Below are 21,950 nucleotides of genomic sequence, written 5' to 3' on the forward strand. Positions count from 1 at the left end.
TCTTTACAGCTCCATTGTTTTCCTCTGTTGGTTACTTTTTCTTACCTGATCTTTGAATGAAATACTGGAAATTAATTGAAAATATAAAGATAACTGGCACTGATTGGCCTTTTTTTTCACGGTCTCCATGGTTTTTCCAAAGCTTTTTTCCTGAAACAACGGCACAGGTGAAATTCGTCCGCACCAAACCACCACATGGGTGGACTGCGGTCACCAGAACAAGTTGTTTTCTGACTAATTGATCCGGCCTGAAACAAAATATTTCGCCATGAACAAGTCCGAATAATAAGGTCAAGATTTAATCGGAAATTCTTCTTTTTTTAAAAATGTATTTTATTTGAAACGGTTACAATGCACGATACATAACTTCACAATCTGAGAATACAGCAAGTGCATATATTTACATCAAAGGTGACATTGAAAGAGAAGGTCAATGGAAATGGGTATTTTTTTGTAGTTGCCAAGGGAGCAGAAGAAAGAGGGGCGATGGGTTAGCTATCATCAGCGCTTAGTAACGATACATATTCCGCTCTACAATTTTACAAAAGGAGTTAAGAGAATTTTTTTTTACAAATGTAAAAAAAAAAAACAAGGGATTAATGAGTGCCCTACTCAACTAAGCTTAAAACCAGCGATGTTATAGTGCAGTGCATACTCTGATTACAATACACACTATATAAAACCAGAAAAAAAATGGACCAATGAGTGACAATTTTCAACTGTGGAGAGCATCTCAATGAAAGGGGTATTCTAAGTGCCATAACCACTACACCACACTGCTGTATCTTTGGTGCCAGGAAATAAACTTTAAGAACCATGGGTGCTAGAGGGACCAAGGTTGGTGTCAGTCTTCTGTGATGAAGCAGAAGTAATACGAATCCAACTTTGCACACAATTCCTTGTCTGTGTGTTGTCTGACCAGTTCATCAAATATTTTCACATATCTGAATTGTAGTAGAATGTACAAGTGTTTTTTTTTTTTACATAGTATGGTAAGTGTATGTTTTATGTTTTATTTTAACTTAGTTGTCAACATTTGTCTGATTATAGAATATATACATATACACATACACACACACACAGATCGATTCATTGTAATTTTGCTGAGGACAGAGTAGGTTTCCTAAGATTTAACCATCCCAGAGAGTGAAGGTGTTACGAGATTCATAGAGCTTGTTAAAATATAAATATATTAAAAAAAATTATCGATAGAGAGTTTAAGCTCAGCCCCACCGCGATTATTATTATTATAATTTTTAGAGACAAACATATTCCGCAGTGCAGATAAAGAAAAAAAAAAAAAAAAAACAACGAACCTGCTCAAACAAGCTTACAACCTAAGAGGATTTGAGGTAGGTGGATATACAATCAGGTGTCTTTCCCAGGGAAACTTACCGATGAGGTGAGATTCAAACACACTATTAAGAACACGTAGACATTTATTTTTCTGCTGGCATTTTGCGACCCTGCATTCCTAAAGATGGTCAAATATTGTTTACAAAAACATAAATACATATTTTAAATATATTCATTGGAATTGTTGAAATGAATAAAATACCTACTGGAAAATCAAATACCCACTCCTATTCTTTCTGCAAATCTCAACAAATAAAATGTAGGAAATTAGCCGAATGTTAAGGTTTTATACGCTCTCCGACACCGATCTATATACCACCTATACAGTAACACTATTATGGGCTTTCTTTTGTGTGTCAGCCGCCCAAATGGAGGGAGAAAAAAAAACAAACAAGGATATAAAAGACAAGACACAATGTTAAAAGATTTATTTTATTTAGATAAAATGTTTATTGCACACATGGAGATACAGTATAACAGTGTATTAACACATTGTGTAAATACAGAGAATTACAATCAGCCAGCAATTGTAACAGACCACGTTTTATTTTTAGATAACAGCAAAAGAGAACCACACAGAAAGAAGGAAAAATAAATATTTTAGATACTTCGTAAACACAGGCAGGGAATTCATTGGAGATTTAGCAACAGTAAGGGCCTGCACTTAGCGGGACGCCTTTTAAAACAAATAAAGGAGGCTACTGTGGAATAACAATTATTCCAATTATGGTAAAATATGAAAAAAGGTAAAATTAGCTTAAAATATAACCTTTATTTACGATAACGGGAAGCTGTATAAAAATGAGTAATGCAAGGTTTGATGTTCAGAGGATAATGTGTATTAAGCCACAAATTGTGTACATTTGACAACAGTTTCCAACCTTATTCAGAATATAATGTAGATGGCAAGGCACTTGCAATGAATTTTCTCCGGTGATGTTGCTCTAAAGTCCATGTTTAGGCACCAAGAACAACTCAAAGCAAATCCATGATTTAACCATTAAGGCACAAACAATCCATTGCAATCTCTGGTTCCTCACGCCACATCTTAAAGGGTCAATTTCATATACTTTAAGCACACAAAGTGTTAAGGAGGAGCCATCAATCTTCAAAAAAAAAATAAAAAGTTTCCCTTTAAGGAGCTTATAAAACACTCAATTAGAACGATGCATATAATCTGATTTTCCCTGAACGTTGAATTCAATCCGCTATAACCATCCTTTGAAGACACTAACTGAAATTGCACTAATTCCACTGCACAATTCTATGAAAATCTATCCGGGAAGGGATTGGTACAGTGCATTATATAATGATTTACTGGCTGAGGGTTTTAGAATACAGTTTACTTAATAAAACAGTCTTGGCTCCAACTGAAAAACAGCCACAGGTCGAGGCGTTCTTTTTTCCCTTTAAGTATTGAAAAATGTCTTTATTTGCATAGTATATTTCATTCCACATGCATGTGCTAAGCGTGTGGAAGTCACAGTATGGTTATGGGAGAGCTCTCTAATAAGTATGGTTTCATACCATCTAGATTACATGCTTCAGCATGTTCAGCAACACAGAATCGGAAAGCGTTTACATCCACTGGTTACCCAGTTCATAGGCAAAGAGAACTGGGTCTGCAGAGGATTCTGGGAAACAGAAGATGGTGGCTTGTAAGAAGGGATAGTAATCCTGGTTTTTAAGGGCCAAAATGAAATTCCAAAATTACTGAGCACTATTTTAAGTTTTGCTCTTAATACACAGCATTCATGACCAAGGACACTGGAGTGCGACACCCGTTCTATCGAATACTAAAAAGTAACACGATTCCAATTTGTAAGACATCAATGTAATTAAAAACTATGGAGAATTGATGAGCAACATGTGTACTTTGAGTCAAAATATAGCTCAATGGGAACAAAATGTGTGAACATTTTCATCCAACGTAGCAAAAAGGGAAAACCAGATCATCTCTGGCCTGAATTCCACATTTACGTTTCAAAGAAGGTCCGTGGGAGCACGAAACAAAAACTATGGAGAAAACATGAGGAAGTAGACACTTAGTTTCAAAGGGTGATGCTGCACACTCTGACCAAGCAGATCAAGCTCCTTCAAACCTAGACTGCCCCACCGGAAACACAAATATCAGTCACAAACAATACGTGGTTCGACAGTCCACGGTGCTCAGTTTAACACCCCAAAATAGAAATTAGTGTTATTTACCATAATCTGCCCCTAAATACCCATGTCAGTCATACTGTGTAAAACACCATTTATAGCAGACATTAACCCAAGCAAATAGGTAGAATTTGGTGTAGTTTTGGTAATATTCAGATCGTATGGTTTATCCATTAATGTCCTTTAAAAACTATGTAACACAATGCATGAAATCACCCAGATAACAGCATTTGGAGCAAGGACCAACATGATTAAAAAAATTAAAACAAGGAACGTGTTGGATCCTTGTGAAACATTGATCTAGAAGAGGTATGAAAAGACAGTCAATAAAGTGCAAAACACATATAGGGCAAAATTTAAATACGTTGGCCCATATTACAGATAGTCTTTAAGGTAGATAGAATTCCACAGTTTGACCGCAGAGAAGTGAAGTTTATCATTGGATCAATGCTGGTTCATCTTCACCAGGATATGTCAAAAGAACAAAAATCTCCAATTTAACAGATGAGAGAAAATCTGCTCTGGTTCCCTGGTGCTGGCAGTAGACATTAAGCGGATGACCGTGAGGATTGAACATTTTCCCTTTTTAACTTTGCTTGAGGAAACAGGAAGTGGTATGTGTGTGGCACTGCCAAACGTCAAGTCAAGGTGGGTCTTATCCCACAGGTAAGTGGATGAAAACGCTGTAAACCATTAGAATTCACTCCACAGTACAGCTTTCCTCCCCCGGTCCACGCTGACCACGTAACTTCCTGACAAGGACCAGGTGACGGCATTCACGGACGAGCTGCAGAATGGAACAGATAAGAGAAATGATTACTGTATAAACAAACGCAATGTATAATTGATACAATAGGAAATCGCTCATTCCGACAGACTGGAAGAAATGTAACCCCTGACATGCTTGGACCAAGAGTTTTAAGCAAACCGCTTTTTGTTATTTTGTAAAATAAAAGATTGCAAACATTTAAATACATAAAAGGGAATCAACACAGTAAAGGAGGGTAGTGGATGCATGGAACAGCCTTTCAGCTGACGTGGTAGAGGTTAACAAAGTGAAGGAGTTTAAGCATGCGTGGGATAGGCATAAGGCTATCCTAACTATAAGATAAGGCCAGGGACTAATGAAAGTATTTAGAAAGCTGGGCAGACTAGATGGGCTGAATGGTTCTTATCGGCCATCACATTCTATGTAAAACTACATGTGTTTGCATGAAAATGCCTGAAGGGAATGATTATACTCACCAGAATACAATTAGCTGTAGTTGTTCTGGCGACTATAGTGTCCCTTGAATTAATTCAACAACTATTTTCGACAATTGCAAAATCCAAAATCAAATTAATTTAAAGGGTTTCTCAAAGCACCACAACCACTTGAGTTCATTGACGTGGTTATGGTGCCTGGAGTCGTCTCCACCTCAGGCAGTATCATTAGCTGGCCCAGAAGTTCTGAGCTGACTAATGTCAACTCTGAGCAAAATTGTTGTCAGACTTCCTCAAAAAAAGGTTATTTTTTATTTTTTATTTTATTTAATGAAAATACTGTTTTTGGTTCCAGTTACCCTTTAATCTTCAAATAGCCAATAAATAGAGTACATTTTTCGGAAAGTAATAATTCCATGTAAAATTGTACATTGGAGTTAGTGAGGATGTCATTTTACAAGCAGGTCAGTCCACAGCCATCAAGCTGGTCATTGGGTAGAAACCGGACGAATGGTTCTTATCTGCCGTCAAATTCTATGTTTCTATGTTTCATTCCCTGGTTTAAATCTGGGTAATTTGGTGATCTGCACAGACAGAGCTAAATAATGGAAAGCCGAACGCTACCTGTGCTGGCCACTCATGCTCCGCTCCAGACACCCTTTGAGAACATTCCACACGAAGATCGTCCCATCTACAGAGCCGGCAAGGGCGTAACTTCCATCGGGGCTACAAGACAAAGGTGGAATTCCTGAGATTCAGTTACACGCAACTATAAACCATTCACACAAACAGAGCAAAAGATGAATGAATTATAGAAATTCCATGATACGAATAAGGCTGGTCCAGTCTAAAAAAGGAATAACCACTTGTGACATAAAATACTGCTAGAATTCTTCATATAGCACCAATAAGAAGAGATTAAGAGGGTTCTGCTAAAGTCAGCCTACAATTGGGAGGAAATGGGGTGCAGGTAGACAAGCAATGTAACTGAGTAAGGAGCCATGTCCAGGTACGTGGATGATATTCTAAGAAACATTACAACCAGTACAGCCAGCTTAAAGGGAAACTCCAGTGCCAGGAAAACGATCCGTTTTCCTGGCACTGGAGGGTCCCTCTCCCTCCCACCCCCCAATCCCCAGTTGCTGAAGGGGTGAAAATCCCTTCAGTGACTTACCAGAGGCAGCGACATGTCCCACGTCGCTGCTTCCTCCTCCCCTGCCGCTCCTCCTTCTGCTTACGTCGGCCGGTGGGTGAGACTGATCTCGCCCGCCGGCCGAGGAGACCTAACTGAATTATACAAACTGAATTATATACTGAACCGAAACATCCACTGGTTTTACGGCCTATGTGCTGTATACCCCACAATTCATAACATGCAAGAGGGAAAGGGACGTAATCCATCCAGCCTTAATGCACAGAGACATCATCAGCGCATGCATCCATCCGAATGGCACAGTGACATCAGCGCATGCATCCATCCGAATGGCACAGTGACATCAGCGCATGCATCCATCCGAATGGCACAGTGACATCAGCGCATGCATCCATCCGAATGGCACAGTGACATCATCAGCGCATGCATCCATCCGAATGGCACAGTGACATCATCAGCGCATGCATCCATCCGAATGGCACAGTGACATCATCAGTGCATGCATCCAACCGAATGGCAAAGTGACATCAGTGCATGCATCCATCCGAATGGCACAGAGACATCAGCGCATGCATCCATCCGAATGGCACAGTGACATCATCAGTGCATGCATCCATCCGAATGGCACAGTGACATCAGCGCATGCATCCATCCGAATGGCACAGTGACATCATCAGCGCATGCATCCATCCGAATGGCACAGTGACATCATCAGTGCATGCATCCAACCGAATGGCAAAGTGACATCATCAGTGCATGCATCCATCCGAATGGCACAGTGACATCAGCGCATGCATCCATCCGAATGGCACAGTGACATCAGCGCATGCATCCATCCGAATGGCACAGTGACATCATCAGTGCATGCATCCAACCGAATGGCAAAGTGACATCAGCGCATGCATCCATCCGAATGGCACAGTGACATCAGCGCATGCATCCATCCGAATGGCACAGTGACATCAGCGCATGCATCCATCCGAATGGCACAGTGACATCAGCGCATGCATCCATCCGAATGGCACAGTGACATCATCAGTGCGTGCATGCATCCAACCGAATGGCACAGTGACATCATCAGTGCATGCATCCATCCGAATGGCACAGTGACATCATCAGTGCATGCATCCAACCGAATGGCAAAGTGACATCAGCGCATGCATCCATCCGAATGGCACAGTGACATCAGCGCATGCATCCAACCGAATGGCAAAGTGACATCAGTGCATGCATCCATCCGAATGGCACAGTGACATCAGCGCATGCATCCATCCGAATGGCACAGTGACATCATCAGTGCGTGCATGCATCCAACCGAATGGCACAGTGACATCATCAGTGCATGCATCCAACCGAATGGCACAGTGACATCATCAGTGCATGCATCCAACCGAATGGCAAAGTGACATCAGCGCATGCATCCATCCGAATGGCACAGTGACATCATCAGTGCGTGCATGCATCCAACCGAATGGCACAGTGACATCATCAGTGCATGCATCCAACCGAATGGCACAGTGACATCATCAGTGCATGCATCCAACCGAATGGCAAAGTGACATCAGCGCATGCATCCATCCGAATGGCACAGTGACATCATCAGTGCATGCATCCAACCGAATGGCAAAGTGACATCAGCGCATGCATCCATCCGAATGGCACAGTGACATCAGCGCATGCATCCATCCGAATGGCACAGTGACATCATCAGTGCATGCATGCATCCAACCAAATGGCACAGTGACATCATCAGTGCATGCATCCAACCGAATGGCACAGTGACATCATCAGTGCATGCATCCAACCGAATGGCACAGTGACATCATCAGTGCATGCATCCATCCGAATGGCACAGTGACATCAGCGCATGCATCCATCCGAATGGCACAGTGACATCAGCGCATGCATCCATCCGAATGGCACAGTGACATCATCAGTGCATGCATCCAACCGAATGGCACAGTGACATCAGCGCATGCATCCATCCGAATGGCACAGTGACATCATCGGTGCATGCATCCAACCGAATGGCAAAGTTACATCAGCGCATGCATCCATCCGAATGGCACAGTGACATCATCAGTGCATGCATCCATCCGAATGGCACAGTGACAGCATCAGTGCATGCATCCAACCGAATGGCACAGTGACATCATCAGCGCATGCATCCAACCGAATGGCAAAGTGACATCAGCGCATGCATCCATCCGAATGGCACAGTGACATCATCAGTGCATGCATCCAACCGAATGGCAAAATGACATCAGCGCATGCACCCAGCTAAATCAGTCTAAATGCCCAGTGACATCAGCATACACCTCCATTGGACCAATAAAGAAGCACGGTGATATCATCGGTGTATCACCAAACCAGCTGAGAGGCACAATTATAATTAGCAGCCACTGATGGATTCAAATAAAATGGTTCCAGAATGTATACTCTGAGAAACAAAAGATACAGCTGGGTAGAATTTACAAACACCATCAAAGTCCTCAGGGTCCCAACTCCAGCAACCCTCTCCCCAGCACCAAAACCTTACCTCAATATCGCCTTTGTCCAGTCACAGCCACATTTAAACCCTTCAGCTCTGCAAGTGAAAATGGTAAATTAGCAAAATCTAGATGCAAAAACTAAAACTCTTCACGTTGGACTCTGATTAATGCTAAATAAACTGCAAGAGGAAACAAATACTCCAAACTGGGCGATACGGTCTGATGGAATTTGGGAAAATATGAGCCAAAGTTGTGTTCTGTGGGCAAGGGTCAGCATTACAATGGGACATACCTTCTACCCAGTCTGCCACTAATAATGTGACAGTCATTGAAATGCTTCAATCTATTCTGATTATATAGAAGTAAATCGGTAAAAGTACAGAGTATATTTAGATATGCAACGAGAGAGATTGTTTTTTAGCTTGATTCCATAAAGGAAGACTCCAAGCACCATAACCACTAGTGCAGCCCCCATTGGCCTTAGCACAGGAGCACTAACGGAAGCTCTTGCTTATCACATTCCAGCTCTCCTCTGTTAGTAGGGGAGGTGGTGAGTGGCACCCCGCGGACTCCAAGTTAGAAGTGAAACTATTTTAAAAAAGTCTGACTACGTACAATAACAAATGGTAGCGCAACTAGAATGTAAAAATGGTAAACTAAAATCACACATATATATATATATATATATATATATATATATATATATATATATATATAAAAATAACAGTATTTTAATAAAGTTATTTTGGCCACTTGATGCTTGCAAGTTAGCCATTTTACTTTTTATATACTTCCTTTATTGCCATTATCACCATCCTTTTTACCTGGTATCAGAAGGTTTTTAATTTTCCAGTGAGGATATTACACCAAAGAATCCTTTCTATACTTTAAGCACTATTGCTGTCTTTTATTTTTTTATAGGATTCCTATATCAAGCAAGACTACATAGACCTCCCGTATCCCATAAGTGGGGATTGTACCACTGTATGCTATCAACACTAGAGCTAAGTTAATAGCTCTACCAAACGTGAGTAGGACCAAATAGATTTTCTATACTGTATTTAGACCCCATTTGGAACTTACTGCACCATTAGTTGTCATTTTTTATTTATTTCATATAAACTTCAAGAATCTATTTATACCACATTGAGGAATACACCTACTATCACGATTGCACCATCCTCCAAGGACAGGTTTGCTATTTGGATTTATCTACCTCATAGACTTTTTTTACTATTGTATATATATTGTTTGGTTTTCAAGCTTGTCATATGTGATTTTAGTTTACCATTTTTACAGTCTCGTGGCACTACCTTTCCCCTATTTGTTTTTCTACTATTTATGTCATAGGGCCTGTGAGGGAGCCCTATTTTTAGGTGAGCTGCTACTAGCAGTAGCAATGCCTTGAGTGTTTCTGTGATACCTGAACTCTTGCAGGATGTTACCCAAACGCAAATCAATCAAGCTTAGTGTATCGTCCCGGGAGCAGCTGAGCAGTTGGGTTTGGTCTTGGTTCAGGAAGAGGGAGGTGATTTTGTCTTCCAATGTCACTTCTTTGATACAGCTTTCAGATCTAATGAAAACAATAAAAATATATGAGGTGGAGAGAATGACGCTAGTGGCAAGACTAGGACAAGAGACTGCAAGGCAGGGCCAGCAGAGTGGTTGCTGGCGGCACGGCGGGGACAGGAGAGGAGACGCTGGCTGCACGGCGGGGACAGGAGAGGAGACGCTGGCTGCACGGCGGGGACAGGAGAGGAGATGCTGGCGGCACGGCTGGGACAGGAGAGGAGATGCTGGCGAAAAGGGCAAGAGGACAGCACCAGAATTTTTTTTTTTTTTTTTTTAAATAAATGTTCAGAAAAGGAAAAGAAAAAAAATGAAGAGGAATACACCAACATGACAACTTACCTGCTATCCCAGAAACGGATTTTCTTGTCACAGTGACCACTGATAATGCAGGAGTCACAGCAAACAACATCAGTGCAGTACGAGGTCACAGAGATACTCCGAACACCTGTAGAAACAAGCAGACAAGACGTTACATAACAAGACATAGCGACACAGAACGGCTTCACAACACCACCCACAAAATGCAATGTATTGTGCCGGCAGGGGAATATGCTGTATAAAAGCTGTCCCCATTAGGTCCTTCACTGTTGCCTAGACTGCATTTCTAGTAATTTTAGAAGGCTTACAACGGCAGGAAATCCAAAGCTGGGCCGACTTAAAACAACGTATCATCACTTGCCATTCGTATCCTGCAATATGCGCAATTATTAAACAGCTCTAGATAAAGTGAAATCTCAGAAAGCAAGTTTTGCTGCAGATTATATGAAATCCTGTGGCTACCATAGCAATGCCCCCCTATTAATTAATATTCAGTGAGCTTACTGTAACAGACGTTACTGGCAAAATCTACATAAAAGGGGAATTATTTCAAAGGGTCCAGCATTCCCAGGTTTTAGATGGAGATCTCTACTGGTCACCTAAAAAGCTTAATCTTTAAACATTTTTGTATTTCCAATTTTTTTTTAATGGTTTGTTTTTGCTTAGCAGCCATAAGCTTCCCGCACGCCTAGACATAATGCCCTGGCCGTCCTGGTATAGCGACCAGCACATCGCCTCTTCTGATTGGCTGCTCATTTCAGGAGGTCTTTAGGAAGCAAGTGTGTAACGAATCTGATTTTCAAGCTCCCCAATAACTTTACCTATACACTGCTGGTGAAAACCGGGCAAATGTAGAGATTAAAAAATAAACTTTACTTAGAACAGCCTGCTTTCTCCCTCCAAAATTGAAAAAATAAATTCTATCACAGAAACAGAAAACTAGGAACTGTACGTGGTATCGCAATTCGAGGGGCCACTCGCAATACCAAGCTAACATAAGGCTTGTGAAGCCACCAGCGCATCCAATGGAATACATGGTTCGTTAATGACTGCTCACCCAGGAACACGCACTGCATGTGTTGCATGCCGCATTATGTGCCAATCATGTAGAAAACAGGAAGAAGCTAGTTACTGCAGGTCTCCCATTCTCACACCAAAGGTTTTAATATGCACGAATGCATCGCAGGAGCTTGACAACCTTACGGCTACTGAAAAACTAGCTCTCATTTTCTTCTTGTTCATTTTTCAATGTTTATTATGGCAACTGCCTCTGAGCACCACCTACACGCTGCTTTCTGCAGATCCCATTCCTTCACGGTCCTGTCTTTACTGCCGGTTACAGCTCGGTTAGAACCCATCTTAAACCGTGCCGCCGTCACCTTATTACTGTGCCCGGTGAGAGATTCCTAAACCGCAAAATAAGAAGGGAATGGAAACAGGTCATTAGCTTATTGCAGTGAAACAATATTGAGTTAACTGTGATTTATCCATATATAGTTTTTTTTCCATATTTTTTCCCCTCTCACATAAATATGCATTAAGGAAGAGGAAGAAAAAGGAACTGAATAGTGATCTCTCCCTCCTATAAATCTGCGATTCATTGAAGCCTTTAAAGTACTCCCTGCTGTACGCATGTGTAGGGTGACGGACTTCTGCTTTCTCTGCATAGCTTAAAACTGGGGCAGCTTCATTATTTTATTGTTGGGTAATCTTGCAGCCCCCCCCCCCCCCCATGTACTCCCAGCAGAAGAAGTACATAAATGTGTAAAGTCCGCAGCACACCACAGCAACAGGGTGCGAGAGAACAATAACATCTACGCTATATATTATATTTCACTAGTGATTTCACAAACAATGGAAAGAACAAATGTAAGCAACTCTTGCTTGTGATGGGTTCACTGGGAAATATTTTCTACGTTTAGAACAAAAAAAAAAAAAAGATACGTTTGAATCGTACCCGTGCTTTTCCATCCAGTTTCCACAGGTGAGCTGCCCCATCAAATGACGCCGCAAGTACATAGAGACCCTGCAGTGACAAGGAGTAACAACGTTTATTAACACTGGAGTAACAAAATATTTTAGGTTCGATGTAATGACTGCAGTAAAGCTGTGTCTTGTTTTTTCTATAAAGTGTCAAGATAAGGGAAGCATCTCCACCTGCAAAAGCTGCAGTTAAATGACCAGTTAGGTTGTCAAGCTTGCCCCACACAGGTTTTGTAACAGCCTTGTATCAAAAAAGAAAGGAAGTGGGGATGCAAGAGTTTTTAAGGTCTATTACATATACAGAACTGGTCCGCAAATTCAAGGGTGACATTAAACATACAAGGACAAGTTATAGTAGGAATTAATGTTTACAGTTCTATAATAATGAAAGTTGTGAAAATCAAGGTTTGACAGTCACACTCACAGAAGGATCGAACTCAATGCTTGTGATTCCACCACGACTTCCCTCTAGAGTCTGGTATTCCTGTAAGATACCTGTACGACAAATCAGTCATTAGATTTAGTGCAACATGTTTATTCAATGTCCTCTCTGTCATGTCCTCCTGGAGGCTCAACCGCAATTTAAGAAGAACTACTTGCCCTCAATGCCCAACTATCCCTCACTACACCCAAATCATTAAGCCTTGGTCAGGTCTGAAAATTTGCTATTTGGTCTAAGAGAAATGACGTGGATGAAAGCCAACCCTCTCCACCAAAGATGCAAATCTAAGCCCCTTAGACAGATTTGATGTCCCCCAAAATGCTATGGACAATCTACACCACAACTCCAACTCACTGCCATGCCAAGTCTGACTCTTTACCTCCTTCCACATTCGAAAATTCAAAACTCGTTTCTTAGAACTGAATAAGTGAACTTATTTTAATTCATAGAAAACGATGACCATCTTAATTTACACATTTATTAAACACACAATGTGTGGGCAATTTGGGAACTTGTTATGAAGGTTCGCTCTAAATGATTTTAAAAAGTAAATCAGTAATGCACTCAGAAAACCTCGTGGAACCAACATCTTACCACCAGTGACTTCCCATAACTTAACGACTCTGTCAGTCCCACCGGTGGCCACCACCCTGGAGTTAGGACTAAATTTGACAGCATGGATCTCTGAATCATGGATCTCCTGATGGAACAAATGAGGATAGAATGATGGTAAGTTCCCATGAAGGTACATGGCCGTACAGAGAGAGAATCACCTACAATTGTACCATGTGAAGATTCCCCCTTATTTTTTCCCCAGTAAAGCTTTCATGGAGGAACTTGACTGGTTAAGGCCACGTACTATTCTTTTTTTGTATCAAGACAAGTCCACTAGTTGAAACTAGAAGCAAACCCTTCCCTGGTCATTTTAAAATGAGACCTTAAAGGGACACTACAGTCACCAAAACAAGTTTATCTTAATGAAGCAGTTTTGGTGTATAGAACATGCCCCTGCAGCCTCACTGCTCAATCCTCTGCCATTTAGGAGATAAATCCCTTTGTTTATGAACCCTAGTCACACCTCCCTGCATGTGACTTACACAGCCTTCTTAAACACTTCCTGTAAAGAGTCATCTAATGTTTGCATCCTTTTTTTGTGTGGAAATTCTGTTTAATTTAGAATTGTTTATCTTCTACTTTGTTAATAGCTTGATATACCTTGCAGGAGTATCCTGTTTGTGATTAAAGTTCAATTTACAGCACAGAAGATATACATTTCTAAAGTAAGTTAACATCTGATTGAAAATGAAACAATTTTCTTCATGCAGGATGTGTCAGTCACAGCCAGGAGAGGTGTGACCAGGACTACATAAACAGTAACAAAGCGATTTAACTCCTAAATGGCAGTGAATTGAGCAGTGAGACTGCAGGGGCATGATCTATACACCAATACTGCTTCATTAAGCTAAAGATGTTATGGTCACTATAGCGTCCCTTTAAATGGGATGACAATTCTCTGGAATTTACATTACTTAACAAAAAGCTGAAATTCACCTATAACCTGTGTTAACCTTCTTTGGCAAAATGCTGTTTTTTTTTTTGTTTTTTTTTAGTTTATATAAACATATATAAACATTTAGCAAATGAAATCATGAAAGAGTTCAGACAAGGCAATGCCATTGATAAACATGGTTTAATTTCTCCTCTTGTCATAACAATGACTGACGGGGAGTTCCCGTAAATCTGAATAGCAAAATGTTTGCAAAAAGAACTAATATGGAAAAAGTATCCAACTCTGCTAGTCACGGCTTGGCTATTACACATACATTTTACCACATGGACTCAATTTTCTAATATTCAATATATTGGATTTATGTTGGGTCTGCCTCCTCAGCCTTCCGAAAGGGGACCCCCCGAACTATACTGGGACCAAACACTCCAAGCTGAAGCTGATTGTGTTCTTTAAAACTTGTAGTAGCAGTTCCTGATCTTTGCTTGATGTTTATATGACGTAATGTTCCTTGCTTGCCCATACAACCTCTCATTAACACGTTTACAAAGAACAGAAAAACAGACTCACCTTGCTGGAAACGACTTTATCTGGCAGACCGCAGACCACACAGATAGAAGAAGGGAGGTAAAACGTCTGCTCAGTGTACAAGCTCTCCTGCTCCTTCTTTGGAGAGAAGCTAAATATGTGGATTTAATAAACAAAGTCTAAGCAAAGGGCCATTACAAGCTGATATATACAATCATTACAAAATGAAACACACAGGGATCCAGAGGGGGGCGGGAAACACACAGGGATCCAGAGGGGGGCGGGAAACACACAGGGATCCAGAGGGGGGCGGGAAACACACAGGGATCCAGAGGGGGGCGGGAAACACACAGGGATCCAGAGGGGGGCGGGAAACACACAGGGATCCAGAGGGGGGCGGGAAACACACAGGGATCCAGAGGGGGGCGGGAAACACACAGGGATCCAGAGGGGGGCGGGAAACACACAGGGATCCAGAGGGGGGCGGGAAACACACAGGGATCCAGAGGGGGGCGGGAAACACACAGGGATCCAGAGGGGGGCGGGAAACACACAGGGATCCAGAGGGGGGCGGGAAACACACAGGGATCCAGAGGGGGGCGGGAAACACACAGGGATCCAGAGGGGGGCGGGAAACACACAGGGATCCAGAGGGGGGCGGGAAACACACAGGGATCCAGAGGGGGGCGGGAAACACACAGGGATCCAGAGGGGGGCGGGAAACACACAGGGATCCAGAGGGGGGCGGGAAACACACAGGGATCCAGAGGGGGGCGGGAAACACACAGGGATCCAGAGGGGGGCGGGAAACACACAGGGATCCAGAGGGGGGCGGGAAACACACAGGGATCCAGAGGGGGGCGGGAAACACACAGGGATCCAGAGGGGGGCGGGAAACACACAGGGATCCAGAGGGGGGCGGGAAACACACAGGGATCCAGAGGGGGGCGGGAAACACACAGGGATCCAGAGGGGGGCGGGAAACACACAGGGATCCAGAGGGGGGCGGGAAACACACAGGGATCCAGAGGGGGGCGGGAAACACACAGGGATCCAGAGGGGGGCGGGAAACACACAGGGATCCAGAGGGGGGCGGGAAACACACAGGGATCCAGAGGGGGGCGGGAAACACACAGGGATCCAGAGGGGGGCGGGAAACACACAGGGATCCAGAGGGGGGCGGGAAACACACAGGGATCCAGAGGGGGGCGGGAAACACACAGGGATCCAGAGGGGGGCGGGAAACACACAGGGATCCAGAGGGGGGCGGGAAACACACAGGGATCCAGAGGGGGGCGGGAAACACACAGGGATCCAGAGGGGGGCGGGAAACACACAGGGATCCAGAGGGGGGCGGGAAACACACAGGGATCCAGAGGGGGGCGGGAAACACACAGGGATCCAGAGGGGGGCGGGAAACACACAGGGATCCAGAGGGGGGCGGGAAACACACAGGGATCCAGAGGGGGGCGGGAAACACACAGGGATCCAGAGGGGGGCGGGAAACACACAGGGATCCAGAGGGGGGCGGGAAACACACAGGGATCCAGAGGGGGGCGGGAAACACACAGGGATCCAGAGGGGGGCGGGAAACACACAGGGATCCAGAGGGGGGCGGGAAACACACAGGGATCCAGAGGGTGACGGGAAACACACAGGGATCCAGAGGGTGACGGGAAACACACAGGGATCCAGAGGGTGACGGGAAACACACAGGGGACCAGAGGGTGACGGGAAACACACAGGGGACCAGAGGGTGACGGGAAACACACAGGGGACCAGAGGGTGACGGGAAACACACAGGGGACCAGAGGGTGACGGGAAACACACAGGGGACCAGAGGGTGACGGGAAACACACAGGGGACCAGAGGGTGACGGGAAACACACAGGGGACCAGAGGGTGACGGGAAACACACAGGGGACCAGAGGGTGAGGGGAAACACACAGGGGACCAGAGGGTGAGGGGAAACACACAGGGACCAGAGGGTGAGGGGAAACACACAGGGACCAGAGGGTGAGGGGAAACACACAGGGACCAGAGGGTGAGGGGAAACACACAGGGACCAGAGGGTGAGGGGAAACACACAGGGACCAGAGGGTGAGGGGAAACACACAGGGATCAGAGGGTGAGGGGAAACACACAGGGGACCAGAGGGTGACGGGAAACACACAGGGGACCAGAGGGTGACGGGAAACACACAGGGGACCAGAGGGTGACGGGAAACACACAGGGGACCAGAGGGTGACGGGAAACACACAGGGGACCAGAGGGTGAGGGGAAACACACAGGGGACCAGAGGGTGAGGGGAAACACACAGGGACCAGAGGGTGAGGGGAAACACACAGGGACCAGAGGGTGAGGGGAAACACACAGGGACCAGAGGGTGAGGGGAAACACACAGGGACCAGAGGGTGAGGGGAAACACACAGGGACCAGAGGGTGAGGGGAAACACACAGGGACCAGAGGGTGAGGGGAAACACACAGGGACCAGAGGGTGACGGGAAACACACAGGGATCAGAGGGTGACGGGAAACACACAGGGATCAGAGGGTGACGGGTAACACACAGGGATCAGAGGGTGACGGGAAACACACAGGGACCAGAGGGTGACGGGAAAAACACAGGGATCAGAGGGTGACGGGCAGAGTGTCAGATCCCTGTGTGTTTTCCGTCACCCTCTGATCCCTGTGTGTTTTCAGTCTGAGGATTTTAACATAGCCTGTATATATATTTAGCTTTATCTAATCAAAATGCATTTTATTTTCCATTAAATTGTCGGTGTTAAATATAAACAGTGTCAGGTAAGTAATACCCAATTAGTAAAGGAGAGAACAGTGTGAAGGGACAACGTAAGAGTAGAATAGAAGGAGGAATAATTAGAAAACTTGTACTCACTCAAATAACTTTTTAAAGACTTCGATGACTTTAGCCGGACCGTGGGGCACTGACAGAGACCTAGAAGGAAAGAGAGAGAAAATAAATAAAATCACGGAAAAGATGAAGGAGAGACAGACGGGGGAAAAGGAACTAAAACCAGATGTGGGGAAAGGTAACTTGTAAACATCTGTATCTATATGTAGTTTAAAAATATTGTTTACATGTGATTTAAAAAAAAAAAAAAAAAAAAACTTGTTTTGATCATTGTTGGAGCATTTGGTTAAAAAATTCTTCAGCAGCGCCATCTGCTGTTAAGATTGTGGGTGCTGCCTCAAGAACGGACAGACTTCCCCATTAACCCCTTAAGGACGGAGTCAATAGTGCACGTTCTGATCAAAACAAAACGTAAACAAAATCTGGAATTTGCTCTATATGTCTGTTCAACCGTAATTCACCTCTTTCATATTAAATGCACCCACACTTATTATAAATCATTGTGTTCAGGAGAAACAGGGCTTTAATTTCATATCAAATATTTATATATGAAACATAATCTATTATAAATAAAATAAAATAAAACAGATTTTAATTATTTATTTATTTATTTTGTAATTCCGCCTCACATTTTAGCTGTAAATGTCACAATACTGTTAGCGTTTACTGCAAAAAAAGCACATATTTGGATTCAGCAAAGTCTCAGAAGTACAACAGTACCCCCTATTAACAGGTTTTATGGTGTTTTGGAAAGTTACAGGGTCAAATATAGAACATTCCATTTTCAAATTGAAAATCGCCAGATTGGTTACGTTGCCTTTGAGACCGAATGGTAGCCCAGGAATAAGAATTACCCCCATAATGGCATACCATTTGCAATAGTAGACAACCCAAGGTATTGCAAATGGGGGATGTGCAATATTTTTAGTAGCCACTTACTCACAAACACTGGCCAAAGTTAGCTTGATATTTGTTTTTTGTGTGGAAAAAGGCAAAAAAACTAATTTGAACGCCAATTTTGGCCAGTGTTTGTGACCAAGTGGCTACTAAAAAAGACTGGACATACCCCATTTGCAATACCTTGGGTTGTCTACTTTTGCAAATGATATGCCATCATGGGATTAATTTTCATCGCGATCACATGGCCAAGGAGGGCCGGATTAGACGCAGGGGACTGCCTGGAATGCCAGGTAAGTCACCCCATCGTGATCGCCAGCGAGCAGGTAAGTCCCCTTGACGGCAGGGATGTGCTATGCCGCCCACCGGCGTTTACAGCTGGTTCCCCAAGGATGGCATAGCACGCCCGTCGTCCCGAAGTGGTTAAAGTTAGTCGGCAATTAAACAACAGCTGAATGCAGTTTAATTTCCACAGTTTGGCCTGGCCACTGGCTAATGCCATGGAAATCACTAAAGAAATTGTTCACCCTTCATGGTAACAGTGAATCATTTTTTTAACCATGTACCATGTAGGCCACACGTGTATTTTATTTAATCTACTTCCGGCTTGCTTTATATCTAGGTAGTTGCACTTCCGATCCCGCTGTCTTTATTCTATCCATGAAATAGTTTAAATAAAAACAGGGAATCTGTTATAGTTGACAGAAATACATTGCTGTTTCACGCAGTCATGTGATTTAAGTTTTTTTAATCCCCCCCCCTCCAGACTCCGCTACATTTTATTGTCCCCCTAGTCACCCCCAAATGCCCATAAGTCCCCCATTACTCCTTTTTTCCCCTCGTTATTTCTTGTCCAGATGTATATCCTAGTGTTTCATGGATGACATGTCCCGGATGGGCATCATCTGCCCACACTAACCTGCGCTGTGAAAATCACACGCATGCCCAGTTGAACACTTGGGCTGATGCTTTCAGACAATCAGTAACTCCCTATTCACTAAACTGGCTAGAAAAGAAACACACCTTTTGCAGGCCAGTTAAGTGAATGGGGAGTCACGGACTTTGTCCCTACTTTGAATTATGTTTTAAAGAGAATTAGATCAGAAATAAAGAAAAGAAGAACAGATTCTGAAAGAGGAAGCGATTGGGGAAAAGGTGAGTTTGTGAGAGTGCCTATTTAATAGAAGAATGATCTTACAATTATCTAGTTAGTGATTAATAGGAAACTTCGAGTCTAATTACCCACTCAGGGATCACGGGAACTTGAAGAACATAAGACAGAATGCTCCCACAACCGGATTTAAACAAAGATTCTAAATTCTATTAAAACCTACCGATCCCTCTGTTTCTTGACACTTTCCAACGAGCCGGATAGAGTGACACTGCTGTGTTCAAGAGAACTGGCATTACTGCAGGAAAAAATAAAAATACAATGAGTTAAAACATTAATTGCAACAGCTCTTAAAGGGGCAGCATCAAGAACGGTGAAATGATGGAGGTTCCTAAATTAAAAATTGTGTTCTCATTACAGAGAAAACAACACTAGCATAAAAAGATATATTGTATTAAACAGTCTCAAATAGATTATAGATTATATAGACTATATATATATAAGGATTATTTTGGGGTGTGTGGTTACTGGTAAAATATCTGTTAAAGAGAAGTAGAAGGAACCAGCTTCAAATGGGGGGGGTGTAAATAGCATTGTGCCCACAAGTCATTCACTGTTTTTGATGCTTCCCCTGCATTGTTTGCAATTTGTGAACTAATTAATTTAAAGACTGGAGCTGTGATAATTCAAGCAGTGATATTGCATTCCCAGTGATTTGTTAAAATAAATATTTCTCAATTCCACCATTAGCTGTGTGCTCATATTTCGCCCCACGTGAGGTACAGCAGAGCAAGATCTTACAGATGGAAATCGATGATCGGGATTGCGTTTGACCAGCACACAGACACCAAAATCTGGGATGTTGGGTCATACCCACTAGATACAAATAAAAAATGGAGGGAAAGGAAATCAATAAATCGGATTGGAGAGGTCCTCAGAACCAGCCATGTATGTAGTTCACAAGTGGATATTTAAAGGGACAATAAGCACCAAAACAACTTTAGCCCAATGAAGCAGTTTTGGTGTATAGATCATGCCCCTTTCTGAGTCAGATTAAAAGATACAAAAGTGTCGATTTAACTCCTAAATGGCAGAGAACTAAGCAGCGAGACTGCATGATCTATACCAAAACCACTTAATTTAGGTAAAACTGCTTGGGTGCCTAAACTTATCTTTTAAGATTAGGATTTGTTGGTTATGTAACAGCAGGTTTTAGAAATCAATATAAAGTAGTAATCAAAGTAATCAAAGTAAAAGTAAGCTGAAACAGCACCAGTAACTATCCTCGGAGTAGGAGGGTAGATCAGCACTGGTATATGATTAATGAATCAGGGTTAAATATTGGATACCAGAGTCTAGTATCTCGACTTCCATTCTGGAACGCAGTGGGGTTGTTCAGCTTTTCTCATAAAATAGTTTATGGCTTAATATGTGCAACACAAAAAAACAAAAGCCCAGAGGAGAGGGGTTTTAAAATCACAGCGTTTTCAAGCAGCAGCGAGGAGGTTAACAGGGAAAGCATAGCTTCTCCAACCTGCGCAAGGACCACAAGTTGCTATGGTGCTTGGAGTATCTTTTAGAAATTGCAAAGCTGTCAAGAAATAAAACACACGGCTTGCCTGGAAGTATTCAATCTCTAATGCAAAGGGCACTACGTTTATTATCTAAAAACCATTCGAATCCCCCACGGACAGAGAAACTGAAGATTCTGAGTACGAAACATCAAACAGCTCCCCTAGGCCAAGCTCTAAGTGGTTATGGAGCCACTCCTTGCACTATAAGCACTAGAGGTTATGGTGCCTGAACCAACAGATCAGGATAGTAAGCTGCCTTCATTGGAAGGTGTATATAGCGAGGGGTTTAAAATATTAAAGGGACACTATACCTAAAGAGCTCTTCAGCTTGCTGGTGTGAGGAGCGTCTCCTCTTAATTGAAGTTTATAAAAGTGCTGATTCTGGTTTGAAATCTACAATTTTAGAACTAATGTCAGATACACCTCATTTTCTTCCTGATTCGGTTAGCTCCCCCCTGTAAGAGTGCAATATGTCTGGCTAGAGGGCAGCCTTGAAAGCAGTTACACAAAGCTCTCCGATCGTGGAACAGCCAGCGCTTGCCCGGCTGGGACATCTCATTGAGCTGTGTGTACTGCAGTCTATGAATCAGAACACCGTTCACGGCTCAGAATGATAGAATTCTCAATGATTAATACTTAATCACCGTTTAAAGTCAACCTGTAACCTAAAGCTTTGAAGATTACTCCAACCACCATGACCACATCTGCTTTTAGAAGTGTTTTTTGTAGTAGGAATCTGTATGTGCAGCATTTCTGCTATTTGCACTCTGGCACACG

General features: G+C 43.1%; 1 protein-coding gene across 4 annotated transcripts in view; it reads right to left on the minus strand.

The window, feature by feature from the left end:
- Positions 1-4,086: 4,086 nt before the first annotated feature.
- ATG16L2 (autophagy related 16 like 2) overlaps positions 4,087-21,950 on the minus strand; it is a 46,203-nt gene continuing 28,339 nt past the window's right edge. For 2 of the 4 annotated variants that reach the window (XM_063432617.1, XM_063432607.1), the window contains 13 exons: positions 20,401-20,475; positions 19,823-19,897; positions 17,616-17,675; positions 14,760-14,868; positions 13,277-13,382; positions 12,665-12,735; positions 12,215-12,283; positions 11,543-11,663; positions 10,279-10,384; positions 9,791-9,940; positions 8,415-8,462; positions 5,347-5,448; positions 4,087-4,306 (listed from right to left, as the gene is read on the minus strand). In XM_063432617.1, the coding sequence (XP_063288687.1) occupies positions 4,213-4,306; positions 5,347-5,448; positions 8,415-8,462; positions 9,791-9,940; positions 10,279-10,384; positions 11,543-11,663; positions 12,215-12,283; positions 12,665-12,735; positions 13,277-13,382; positions 14,760-14,868; positions 17,616-17,675; positions 19,823-19,897; positions 20,401-20,475 (1,186 nt within the window). In that variant the 3' untranslated portion in view covers positions 4,087-4,212. The remainder of the gene's footprint in view (positions 4,307-5,346; positions 5,449-8,414; positions 8,463-9,790; positions 9,941-10,278; positions 10,385-11,542; positions 11,664-12,214; positions 12,284-12,664; positions 12,736-13,276; positions 13,383-14,759; positions 14,869-17,615; positions 17,676-19,822; positions 19,898-20,400; positions 20,476-21,950) is intronic. The other 2 variants (XM_063432634.1, XM_063432626.1) reach the window with 1 other exon arrangement.

This window comes from Pelobates fuscus, chromosome 1, assembly GCF_036172605.1.
Source record: "Pelobates fuscus isolate aPelFus1 chromosome 1, aPelFus1.pri, whole genome shotgun sequence".
Taxonomy (NCBI): domain Eukaryota; kingdom Metazoa; phylum Chordata; class Amphibia; order Anura; family Pelobatidae; genus Pelobates; species Pelobates fuscus.